The 13,361-nt window shown below is 33.7% G+C and overlaps 1 protein-coding gene across 3 annotated transcripts in view; it reads left to right on the top strand.

The window, feature by feature from the left end:
* Window positions 1-13,361, top strand: part of ncoa1 (nuclear receptor coactivator 1) — a 153,968-nt gene that overhangs the window by 91,527 nt on the left and 49,080 nt on the right. For all 3 annotated transcript variants that reach the window (XM_039748462.1, XM_039748464.1, XM_039748463.1), the window contains 3 exons: window positions 1,347-1,505; window positions 4,061-4,141; window positions 12,266-12,406. In XM_039748462.1, the coding sequence (XP_039604396.1) occupies window positions 1,347-1,505; window positions 4,061-4,141; window positions 12,266-12,406 (381 nt within the window). The remainder of the gene's footprint in view (window positions 1-1,346; window positions 1,506-4,060; window positions 4,142-12,265; window positions 12,407-13,361) is intronic.

The raw sequence follows: 13,361 nt of genomic DNA on the forward strand, positions 1-13,361 counted from the left end.
AATTGTTTAGAACAAGTGAATAAAAGTGGGAGTTTGGCTGTATTGCTAATTGTCTCATACCAATCGTCAGCCAGTGCTGCGCAGGAAGTGGGAATTACAGCTTGCTTTTCTCTTTGCTTAGGTATATAATCTAAAAGAAAACACCTGACACGGAACTAAAAAAGAAGAATCACCCAATAGACTAGTGATCCTGAAGGCAAATTTACAAGAGAATAACTAAAAAAATCTTTTTGCATACTGAAAAGCTGTCAAACATCTCTGAGCTGAAGCAGCTTTTCAAGGAAGAGTGGGAAAAAAAATCTTAAGACAGTGTGAGGCAATGAAAAGCTATTAAAGGAAACATATTTTTTGTTATATAAAATAGTCTATAATATAATGAATCCAGGAGTGGAAATTTTAATACAAATTATTGACTTTTAGCTAATTTTTTAAGTAATAACAAGTAGGCTGTTATGATGCATCCTTATTTAATATTTTGATGAGGGCTGGAGGAAGGAAAATTGTAGTTAAATATGTCAAAACAAAAAAGTCATCTATGTTTGCAGTGCACAGTAAACAGCAGGCTTCATATTTACTGCTAACACAAATGATTTACCTTGGATGTTTCTTCAAAAGCTACTGAGACAGTTGAGCTTCTTACTCAGCTTCTTACGCTGAAGCACCCTAGCTGCTGGTGCCATCTACAGTGCATTCCCTTTCTCTAATAAAAACACTAGAGGTTATCATTGGCATACTAAAAACAGCAAAAGGCATTTCAATTTTTGAAGATCTCAGTACAGACAACTTAGGGAGTTTGAACAGATATCACCTGCAGTTTGTTGAAAAGAGTTTAAATGTAGAAATATTTTATGTTTCAGGTGTAGCACTTTCTTAAGAAGGATATAGACAAAGGGTTGGAAAGATAGGAAGTTAAACCCATCTGTGAATAGGTCAAGAGAGAAATGAATGATCATGGGAAAAGCCAGGATGGGAGAATAAAAAAAAATGTTATACTAAAAGAGTAGTCAGTTGTCTCATGCTAAGTATTTGGACATGTGATGTCCTTACTTTTCTTATAGAGTTTTTTTTGGATCCTTATAACAACACACATAATGTAAAAGAAAAATTAAGAGACATAAAACAAAAAAAGTTGAGCTAATGAAAATCTTTTCTGCTCTCTGCTTTTACTGTTCTCTTGTGATTCTAATAGTTTTCTGATATACTGTATAGTACTGGACTGTCCTTTAATAACTTGTATATACTGATGGATTTGTAAGACTTTTTATATAGCCAATTTAACTCGGTTTTGCTTTCACTTCGCTGCCCTTCACACTTTTTATAACTGAATACTGTTTTTCTACTCACAGTGAACGGTGTTCCCAAAAATAGCCATTATTTCAGTTGCCGAATGCTGGTACGGCCTCCAGATGAGGCTGACTCTGAAAATCAAGAAGCTCGTCAGAGATATGAAATCATGCAGTGCTTTACTGCATCCCAACCGAAGCCCGTCAGAGAAGAGGATGAGGGTGAGTGTAATCTATACACCTGCATAGTAATTAGTAAATAAGCTGTCCTAAATTATATGACCTGTGAAGCTTGAAGCTTATCAATGAACAAATGAAACATTCTCTTTCCTATAATTTTGGACACAGACTATCCCTGGAGTAACCCCCAACATAACATTATGCTGTTCTAGGTCAGCATTAAAAACTAGCGAAGAATACCCTTTCTTTTGTGATTTTCTGCCTGCCTTAATATCTCTTGTAAACATTTCTTAAAGAGCAAATTCACAGTAAGTGTGCCTCATTCTAGATACAGTATGAAAGCTCACCAGATGTACAAGAACTGCTGTCCCAACTTGGATTTGCACAATTAACTAAGTAATCAAATGCCTTTTTAAAAACTACATTTCCTGACTTGAGAGATAAAATTAATTATGAAAGGATTATTTTTCCTTATGAAGTTTTTAAGTACTTCTTTGAGTATCCCATTAAATTAGTGAATACATAAATATTTAAAATGCCATTGCCTCATACCTAAGTGAAGTAAAGGCTGTTCAAGAATGACACTTTATAAGCTATAGATTGAAACATGTTATTCAGGAGAATGCAGAAAATAGCAATTTCAGTTTATCGTATGATATATTAATCATATTTTCAGGACAGAACCAGTATTTAGAATATGCTGCTCATACATGCTTTGCAAACATACAAAGGATAGAATTATTTTTGAAAAAATGTCCATAAAGTAAGTAGTCTAGGGGTTGGGGGAAAAAGAGAGAGATGTGAATAGGATTTGTAGAGCATCCCTTATACATGCTTTTATGGTAACCACAGCCTGTAAATATTGCATGTCCAAAGCATATTCCACATGGAAGTGTTCATGAGAAAGATCATTGCAGAGAGGGAGGGTATCCTCCCAGGATCCTGTAAAACAGCTGGCTTGGCCATCAGTAAACCTTGTTGTTAGTAGACTATAGCACTCAGCACTGTTTTCCCTATGCTTTGTTGACTAATTGCTGTACTTGTAAGAGCATCATTAGTCATCAGCTAAAAACAGAAATAAACCTAATAGTATACTAAATATGATATTAATACATATTACTAGCTAGGTGGTATAATATGTGGTATTTTACACATTATTTGATAGATTGTATTTAAAAAAAAAAAACCCCTAAGATATGTGGTATAATAATTTTTGAAATTATCTGGAATAAAACAAGATTGTGTGTCTCAGTTTGTTCTGTTGTTCTTTCCAAAATAATCCAATACTTATATATTTTTACGCTGCTGAAAACCCCATTCTGTGTTTTGCTGCAGATTGTTCATTCATCAGTGCTACAGTATGTGATCCTTTATACAGTTGTGTTTACTTATTTTTTTGTCATTTCTCTGAAAGCTTTTTTGAATGCATTTTTTTTTTTTTTGGGTGTCATAATGCCTATTGCCTGCACGGCAGTTTTTTCAACATAGGAAACTAATGCATATTTTTTTTTAGTTGTTAAATAAGTGATGCTTTTGCTTCCATTTTTAATAGATCAAACAGAATGTTGTTTGAAGATGCTCTTTTCAAGAGCATTTCTGATCATTTTGCATTCCTTAAACCTTTTTTGCATATCAGTGTTCTTCAGTAACTAACACGTATCATTGTAGCTTTATTTTTCTTGGGATACATGCTCACTGAAAAATATTTTTTTATGTATACTTAAATACCGATCCACATACAGCCAACAAACACTTGCTTCTCAGTGCCAAGCAAAGGACACACTTAAACTTTAGAAGAATATAGTTTGACTCTTAGTGTTAATTTAACCACACATGCAAGGAGCTCTCGAGACAACTTACTTATCATCATCATCATCAGAGCATTTGTCTCTACTCCAACAGTGGAAACAGAAAGATGGGTGACTTCCTTGTCTGTTGCTGAGTTTTGGCTCTTAATCTACAATATGTCCATGTGACTTGATTTGAAGAAAAGCAGCTGTCTTTGGTGGTTGCTTTTTTTCTTCTATTCAAATATTGTTCACAGAAATTAGACAAATTAACAATATGTTTGCTTTAAATGGCCATTTTTATTGCTTGTTCTTGGTCATATAAAAGATCTTTCACTTAGCCTTCAGGTCTGTCCAGTTTGGTGCTTTGCTTACAATTGAAAAGACCTTGTCTTCCAATGTAAAGTAATTCTCATATGGTGTTTAATATCCTTATGTAAAGTTTAAAACTCTTGCTTATAAGTATTTTATAGCCTTTTTATATACAAATAAATTAATAGCTTGGTTGATAGTGTTTTTAATTTTATTTTTAAAATTGATATTTAAATACATGAATATGAACACTAACAAGTATTATAAAATGTTATTTTGCTTTTATCTTGCTTTTTGAATGTTATTATTTACTTTAGTTAGTTAGTTAGCTAGAGTCATTGTTTAGTTAGTTATCAGTCCATTCTAAAATTATAAATGTTATGACCAGTTAAGTTTGATTTAGATGGTTTAGTTAAGGTATTTTATACATTACATAATTTTATCATTATAGTGAAATGAAAATTTAGAGATGTATTTTATTATACTTTATCTTTATAGACCTGGACTCTTGCCTCATCTGTATTGCTTGTCGTGTGCCTCAGAGATCTGATTCTTTTGTCACTAAACAAGACCCAACAGGTAAGAGGTGATTTATAATTTTTTTGTGTTTTACCTTTTGGAAAATATGTAGACTTACCCCTTGTTTAATCTCAAGCCATTTCCTACAAATAACTTTATACGAGACACCTTCCATTAAGTATATGGTGCTGTATATACTTTGATGCGTTATTCCCATAAATGGTTTAAAGCCTTTTTTGTAAAAATCTCAGTTTCTGAAGAAAAACAGATTACTGTAGCCTGCTGTTATCTGTGGTCTTCTACAGAGTTCTCAAATTTTTCAGTAGTTAGTACCATCAGAAACTGAGCCAGCAAAGGCTTATAGCCTAGGGGATTTGGTTGCTCCTTGTTTCTCTGTGCAAAAGTGCAAATTAATTATTTTTATTTCTGGTATTTTATTAGGAAATCATTATTAAAACAAGTTTGCTTGTCAGATTATCCATGGCTAATATCTTTATTACTATCATCACTATACACTATTTTAAAGCAAAGCAAACGTTTAACATTTAGTACATCACTGTCTGCAGTACAAATGACAACAAACCCACTGTAACTGGCTGATCATACTGATCCATGTTGGGTATAGAGAAGAAAATTATAAAATTTCACCATTTATTCTCCCAGTTACTGTTAATAAGTTGCAACAATTAGGATATTATTTTCCTTTCTACCTTTCCAATTATAAAAATGATAGGTAAAAAGTGTGTTGTGTAAATAAATAAGTAAACAAAATTGGGAGAAATCATATTTAGTGGGCTGTACATATTTTTGTATATGTAGCTTCATAGCCTAACCTTGCACAGGCTACATGAACAGAGAGGTGATCAATGAAGAAGTGAGCCAGCACTTGTTTAATTAGTAAATTAACTTGCTGACAAAGTCATTTTTTTTCTGCTTCCCAGCACTTTGTTTGATTTTTCTTTTAGAAGTCAGTATGAACCTGAAAAAAATTGGAAAGTATGCAAGTTTGATTCCTGAACACCTGTATATTTAACTGTACTACTAGTCTTATTACTCATATAAATGTATACTGAAGGATACTAAAGTGGTAACTTTGATATGGTTTTAACTAAAGATGAAGTACTGAAAGGGGTGCGGTAAGCTCGTTAATCTCCACAGGTCTCATATTTAATTTTGTGGCAGAGGAGACAACAATAAAATGGATGAAAATTTTGCCAACCTTTTTGAGTTTCAGTATAGAATTTTTAGAAAATGATATGATCATCATGGACTACGTGATTTATCTGCTGTGAAAATGCTTAATTTAATCCCTTACATTTTCTGTTCAGAATAAACACTACTGTACTTAAAATCAGTACTAAAAAATAAAAATTCAAGAATTATTATAACATCGTCACATAAATTAATGAATATCAAGATTACTTGGGATATTATCATTTACTCAAACTTTTTAAAGCTGGTTTTGTAATCATACACTTTAAAGAGCAGTTCTGTCATCTAGTCAATATGTCAGGTTTGTGACATTTGCAGTTGTGAGATTTATGTTTTAATCAACATATGGCAGAGACATTAGTTTGTTAATAACACTTGCTCAAGAGTACAGATGGCCTCAGGATGATAACAAAGTTTCATTCCTCCTGACATTCATAACTTGATTCTGTATATATTCAGAACTTGCACTGAAAATGACCATTAAAGGAAATCTCATCAAAAATGCATAAAGCTTTATTACTTAGTTTACAGAAAATAATTTCAAGCCTATGTGAAGAAATATTACAGTACTTTAAATCATAAAACATAAATAAACTAAAATGAACCACTTGTGTGTATAGTATGTTGACCTTAAGGTTAAAATACTATTTTTTGATAGTGACATACCTCACAGAATTGGAGTAGGCATAATGTATGTGCTGTGCAATATATACAATTTTTAATTTGATTTAATATTAAAAAATAAATGTGCAAAGAAAAAACATTTTTATTTAATTATCCACAGCTTCTTTTGAATTTTAAATAAAATTCTTAAAATCTCCAACTCTCTTTCTCAACTTGACTATGTTAACTCTGCTGATGTTGACTGGTGGTGATAAGCATGCAATAAAGAGAGTATGAGTTTAGAACAGGTAGGGTTAGTGCTGCTGTTTGCAATTGGTTTGGTTTTTCCCCAGATAACAGTCAGACAACTACACTCATCAGTATGTCACCACACACCAGAACTCCAATGTCCATGCAGTATAAATCCTCATCCATACATCTAACAATGTCTCAATTTCTTAAGCATCACAAGCATGAATAAAAACAGCAGCCTTTGTGAGGTTTTTATGTTAATTGTTTAGTGTTTGAGTATCAGGTATTGGGTTATCATTTTGAGTTTATATTTTTGTGTAGCAGGTGAATTAGGCTTCTCAATTACAATAATAGATAATCAGCATAAAGTGCATTCATGTTGAATTAACATTTATGAATACAGTATAGGAGATGGAGGAATAGATTTAGCTGGTGGTAATTAACCCTGAAAAAAGTATTCAGCAGCTTAATATGCCACACAAGTCTTTGTCCCAATGCCTGTGCACACACCACCAGGCTTGCCTCACTCTAGCCACCTTGGCTCTGAGAGCACATCTGAAGCTCTCTGGTGGCCACTAATTCAGGATGGTCTTTGGCAGTGAAGATCTGCAGTTGAAGTGCTCTTTAAAAACAGTGTGTATGTATTCATCTTAGCAGCTCATTTAAACTTGTTTTATAGCTGGCTCCATGTATCCCCGCCACGTCTGACTACCCACGTGACCCTCTCAAGTTTTGTCTTGCAACATATAAATCTTTTAAGATTATTGCAGAAATTCAAACATACATCCATATTACTTTGTGAGCAGAGATTAGTCATTGGAAAATAAAATATTAATGAAATAAAACTTCCCTTTGCTAATATTTCGTATTGTTGTCAGAAAATGTACAAAATGTACCAGGTTTCAGACTTTGTATATAAAATGTGTACCTGCATGTCTATATAGTGCTGATCTTCAATCTTTAAGGTGTTTTGAGAACATATCAAGAAATATTGAATATCACATTTTGGTCACAATAATTGCAATTTCAGTTAATATCACTCAGCCCTAGAAATGATCATTTCACAAAAAGCCTCCACAAACTGTTAATTGATCCAACAGAGACAATCTACTTTTGCTGAGGGATTGTTAAGAGCATTTCTTCCCCTGCCAGCATAAGCATTACTTCCCCTGCCAGCAACTGTATTTCTTGAGACGACACAACTGGAACACGTAATGTGGATGCTGAGAATTACAAAAAACAGGTTCTTTTTCTTTAAGACAGCTACTTATAGAGCTGCTTTCCCACAACAAAGGGTATTTCATGTCTGCATACTGTATGCTGCCAGTTAAATTCTGTTACATGTCCTGTTTTTTCTGAGAGATTGGTGAGGGTCACCTCCCATTCCTCAATACCAAATGCATCCTTAGACAGCACAGTTTAATTATGTACTTAGGATCCTAGGAATTATAAGCAGGCGTTCTCCTGCTCCAGCTAATAATTAAACTGCCTACATGTGCACATTAAAGCAAAAAATGATCGAAAATGGGGAGAAAGCCCATAATGTGCAGTACTCTTCCTCACTGTTAAGGATGGCTGCTGTATATTGCTCCATTACAAAATTAGTTTGCTTCTTTAATAAATATAAACATGGAAGTAGAGGGGTGAAAATTAATTGAAATTCAGTTGAAACCAAAGATTTTACGGTTTCATATACTCATTTGTATCTGACAGAGAAGGCCATTTGGCTGGAACCTTGATAAAATACTTCATATAAATTTCACTTTAATGTTACCACAGGATAATAATATTTATTCTGTATATAAATAAATATAGAGTGAAATAAACAGTATATTGAATTAAATGAAAAACGTAAATATATTTAATTTGAAATTAAACATATTGAGTGAAAGAAAATAAACAAGCTACATAAATAGATAAATTGTTACAGGACTGGCTTAAAGCCTCTGTCCCTGTTGATTTTTATAGATGTGCGCATGTGTGTTGAGTTTTTTTCTCTTCGTCATCAAGCACATAGTCTGGTAGGGCATACAAGCTATCAGCTAAATTCACTTATAAGTTTCCTTGAGTATGTGTGTGCATGTGCCACCATGTGTGCATACATGTATATTTAAATATGTTATGTGTCTCAAAAACAGCTTGTGTAGAAATTTTACAAATCAATAAGGCCATGACTAAAGAGAGTGGACTGCAAAAGTTTTGGTTAAATTAAATATTCCAACAGCAGTTATCACTGGACACAGGACAGACAGACAATTTTTGAAGAATATGGGAATAAGTACTAGACCAGACTGGACCAAAAAATAAACTTGAATCCCGTAACAAGGCAAACACAGTATCACTTGACTAAAGAAGATAGGAATATTTTTTTCAGAAGTTATGATTGTACATAAGAGTCAGCATTCAGGGTGGATATCTTGAAAATTACTAATTTTAAGTTTTTGTATCTTTGCTAGGATGTAGTCATGCAGTAGCTCTACATAATGCGAAAAATGCATAATTTCTTGATAAAATTGTAATTTTAGGACATGTAGTAGGGTGTTTTACCATGTTAGCCATTGTGGATGCAATCTGAAGTCAAGCAACATGACACCTGCATTTTGTACATTTTGATTGACCAAGGGAATTAGAGGAAGTATAAGTGGCCAAAGTGGAAGCTAATGCATCTCCCCCCCAACCCTCAAAAGTAGCTAGCTAGTATCAGTGCAGTAGTTAGTTGGCTATATAGCCACTGGCCAGCTGTCATATCTCACTGCTCCTCAGGACATTTTCTGTCAAAAATAGACTATTTAATGCAGTGTAACTCTGTAACGATACTGTTGCATGTCAATTTATAATGTTCTTTTATACTAGAGGCAACAAACTGTAGACGGCATGGTGGCGCAATGGTAGCGCTGCAGCCTCACAGTTAGGAGACGGGGTTCACTTCCCAGGTCCTCCCTGTGTGGAGTTTGCATGTTCTCCCCGTGTCTGTGTGAGTTTCCTCTGGGTGCTCCGGTTTCCTCCCACAGTCTAAAGACATGCAGATTAGGTGCATTGGCAATCTGAAATTGTCCCTAGTGTGTGCTGTGTGTGTGCTTGTGCCCTGCGGTGGGCTGGTGCCGTGCCCGGGGTTTGTTTCCTGCCTTGCGCCCTGTATTGGCTGGGATTGGATCCAGCAGACCCCCGTAACCCTGTAGTTATGATATAACGGATTGGATAATGGATGGATGGATAGACAACAAACTGTATTAGCAATTATTTGTTTCTGTGTTGTGCCCAGTGTTACTATAAAAGACCCGATATAGTCAACAATTTGAAAATGCGATGAAGTATCTTTTGAAAGTGTATTGGCAAGTAATTCTATATATGAATGTGACTTTGTTTATAATTGTCCAAAAAGTAATTAAACTTGAAAACTCTGAAAACATTCATTTATTTGAAAGGAAATGAAGAGAGTTCTTCCAAAACCTATAAGTGCCAGCACAATATACATAGGCAATGCCAGGCCCACTAAGGGTCCTTGGCCATTGAAATATTTGCTGATGCTACCACAAGGAATTTCAGGGGGTAGGCAACAACAGTTCTTGTAAGCATTTTTGACCTTGGAAGTATCTCTGAGAGATACCCCAGAAGTAATTCCAGGACAGAGTATGAACTAGCCACCAAACTGTAGAAACGATCTAAACCTGTATAATGAGGCCCATTCAGACAGTACAATTTATTTGGCATTGCAGGGTAGTAAAGAGTAAGAAAGAGCTTGGTTTCTGGCAGTCCATGAGCCTTTAGTCAAGGGTCTTTTTCTCGTAGATACTATACCTTAATTACCCCAGTTACTTTCTTCTAGGTATGAGTATGTAGTCTATTAGCAGGTTACTTTCATTTTCTTTTCAAAATAGAATGACATAAGTGAAAGTGTATGTACTAGAGATGAGTAGTTATAAGAAAAAAAAAACCTTAAAGATACAGAAAGAAAGAAACTTGAAGCTAACCCGAAAGAATAAACAGAGGGACAAAACCAAGAAGTATGCTTGAAAGACAGTACTAGAAAAAATATACCCACAGGCAAAGCAGAAAGTATGTGATCCAATATCCATAATATTTCAATTACAAGAAATTAAAAATAACCTAACAGAAGCTTATTCCCATCACTCAAAAAGATGTATTGCTTCATTTTGCAACATTATAGTGCCATTTTGCAATGGTTATTGCATTATTTCACAAAAGTTTTGCAATAATTGTGTTATTTTACCAAGATATTGCCTGCTGGTGATAACGCCATCAGGCAAGAAAAACAGAACAAAAGTTAAAGATATACATTTACTTTTAATCAAGTTTAAATTTAGTAAGATTAGTACAGATGTTTTAGCAGAGGCAGAGCTAACATTCCATTCCTGCCTAACAATACCAGGTTGTGCATTGGGCCCCTTCCATTTGTGCATTGATTGGTGTTAGTGAGTGTGCCTAACTGCATATGATTAGCTATTTTAACACTGAGTACTGGAAATGTTTCAGTAATACTTTTTAAATAAAAAATGTGTTTAGTCCTTTAATGTGATATGAAATAAATAATATCCATCCACATTTTCCATCTCCATTCCAAGCACCTGAAGATTTGAGGTATGAGCACTGTTCACTGCCCCACCAAATCACACTGTTTCACAATATCAGTAGCAATTAACTGGATTAAAACTGAACTGATACTTTATTCATAGGGTTCTGTTACTGCATTGCATTCACCACACTCTTTTCTAATTGGTTATGTGATTAAGCCCTACAAAGAGCAGTATACCGTCTACCACGTTTTCTTCCTGCCTTACATCCAGTGCTGCTGCAGTAATTACTGACTTCCTGTGACCTTAAACTGGGCAGATTAAATTTACATCTAAAAACATGCAGGACTAAATGTATATCATAACCTCTGTTTAGCTCTTGTCACTTAATTGCATGCTATGTTTGTACTTAACTTCTTCCTTACTGGCTGTCACTAGTCAACCAGAGCATGCACGTGTATGGTATCAGTAACCACAGCAGGCAGTCTTTGCAAAATAATGCACGTTTATAGTGAATTAGTAAGATTTTGTACACAGAGAAAGACAAAAGGGAGAAACTACAAAGGAGAGAATACAAAGCAGACACTAACTTAGTAAGGGGAGTTAATGATGTAAAAAATAATATATCTGTTTCTTCTTTATTGATTTACTTTTTTTGTCTTCCCTTACCTCTAAATTTTGATTTTTATATTATTTAGTATAATTTCTTATAGTAACTTATTTTTGTCCCAGTGCATTGCGGACACTCTTAAAGTTCCACGTGGCACATATTAAGTTTTAAAAAATGTTTTTAAATAGATATGTGAAACTGTTAACTAGTACCTTCATTTTTTTTTTTTTGCCTCCAGTCTGATTTTCTGCATTTATTGTGCTTATTTTTGTTTTTTGATTTGTTTGGTGAACAAGATGATGAAACCTGCAAATCTGAAAATGTATTTTACTCTAGGGTATATACAGTAGAATACTTTGATTAACAATTACCCCTAGTTTAAGGCAAATTTTCTAATAAAAGTTTGTGTTTTCCATTTTACCAAGGAGAAATTATTCACTTTAATGTTGTCAGGGCATATTAAGATTGATATAACTTCCTGAAAACTGATAGAATAGGTTTGAATTGTATGTTTATATGTATGGGCTTAGCTATATTAAATAACCATTTGTGGGCTGGTGAAAAAAGCCACAGTTTTTAGGCAGCACAATATCACAAGTTAATAAAGGTTAAATTATGTTCAGGTAAATAATGTAACCAGATTAATAATCAAGCTATAAAAACAACAGTACTGACACGTCATACTATAACTTGCAGTTTCCTGTAGCTGATATCTTAATCATTCTTCACAAAGACCTGACACAACTAAAGTTGCAAGTCTGGAAAGCACAAATAAACTGAGATATTGGTTTGCTTACCAGTATTTTACTAGAGGTCTTGCTAGATCACTTATGTATTACATGTTATAAAGAGAATCATAATTGTGCTTTAAAACAATTAAGAAGTTTTCTTTTACTCTAGTAGTTATAATAATATGAGCTGGGAAATAGAGATTTTCAGATTAAATAATTTGTCCTGTATTTGATTTGTTTTCAGGGAAAATTATTTCCATTGAGACAACTGCACTACGAGCCACTGGACGTGTTGGCTGGGAAGACCTCGTCAGAAAATGTATATACGCCTTCTTCCAGCCTCAGGGCAAGGAACCATCTTATGCCAAGCAACTTTTGCAAGAAGGTTGGGTTTTGTTAAGTTAATATACAAATTTAGTTTTGTTAAGTTAATATACAAATTTAAATCTATAACATTTTTAGAAGAAATATATGCATTTTCTTAACAGTATAGTGTTTTGGTTGTTTTTATACCTTTCCATGATTACAAAATACTGACTGCTCAATATAAAGTTTGTCACTTATGACCTTTTTTAATGGGTTTATATTTTTTTTCAGTCCAGGATCCGTTTGCTGTGCTGTATTTTTAGGTAGTGACAGTGTCTTCAATTCCCTTAACTTCAGTTTGTTTTTATCATTCATTCCAACACAATTGAATATTTTTGTTGCTATTCCTGGTAGTGCAGAAACATCATACATGCAGCAAAATTACATTATGTTGTACAGAAACAACAAGTAGACATACTACATTAAGTGAAACAATCAGAATATGCAACCTTGCCATCTACAACCCCTAGCTGAATCATTATGTGTAAAAGCTATTAACCCAGGGACTATCAAGTTGTCCTGATCTCTGTAAACAAAGTATAGTAAATTCCTTCTCTGGCCAGCCCTGAAATTTTTCGATACTTCATGTGAAAGAACTACTAGTTTTAAACATACCTTATTAAATAGTGGAAAATGTTTTGGGCAGTTATTTGTATGTAAGGAGGTTGCAACATATACTATACATGAAGCAAATGCTAATATTTCGACATGTTTTTGATGAGGGAAAAAAATTAATAATACTTGTTTCTAAACATACAGTACTTCTAATAATTGTATTATAATAAAAGCACATTGTTTTTCTTTTTATTAAAATAGAGTATAGCTCATTACAGCTGCTGCTTATTCATTGTAACTGATTTGGCTTTAATACTTTTGAGGTAATTGTGTAATTTTACATTTCTGTAAGCAGAACAAGAATCAGTATTAAGTACATTAATGTTTTTATTTAGCATCCAGTAAATCTGAAACATATT

The sequence above is a fragment of the Polypterus senegalus genome, chromosome 3 (genome assembly GCF_016835505.1).
Source record: "Polypterus senegalus isolate Bchr_013 chromosome 3, ASM1683550v1, whole genome shotgun sequence".
In the NCBI taxonomy this organism is placed as follows: Eukaryota; Metazoa; Chordata; class Cladistia; order Polypteriformes; family Polypteridae; genus Polypterus; species Polypterus senegalus.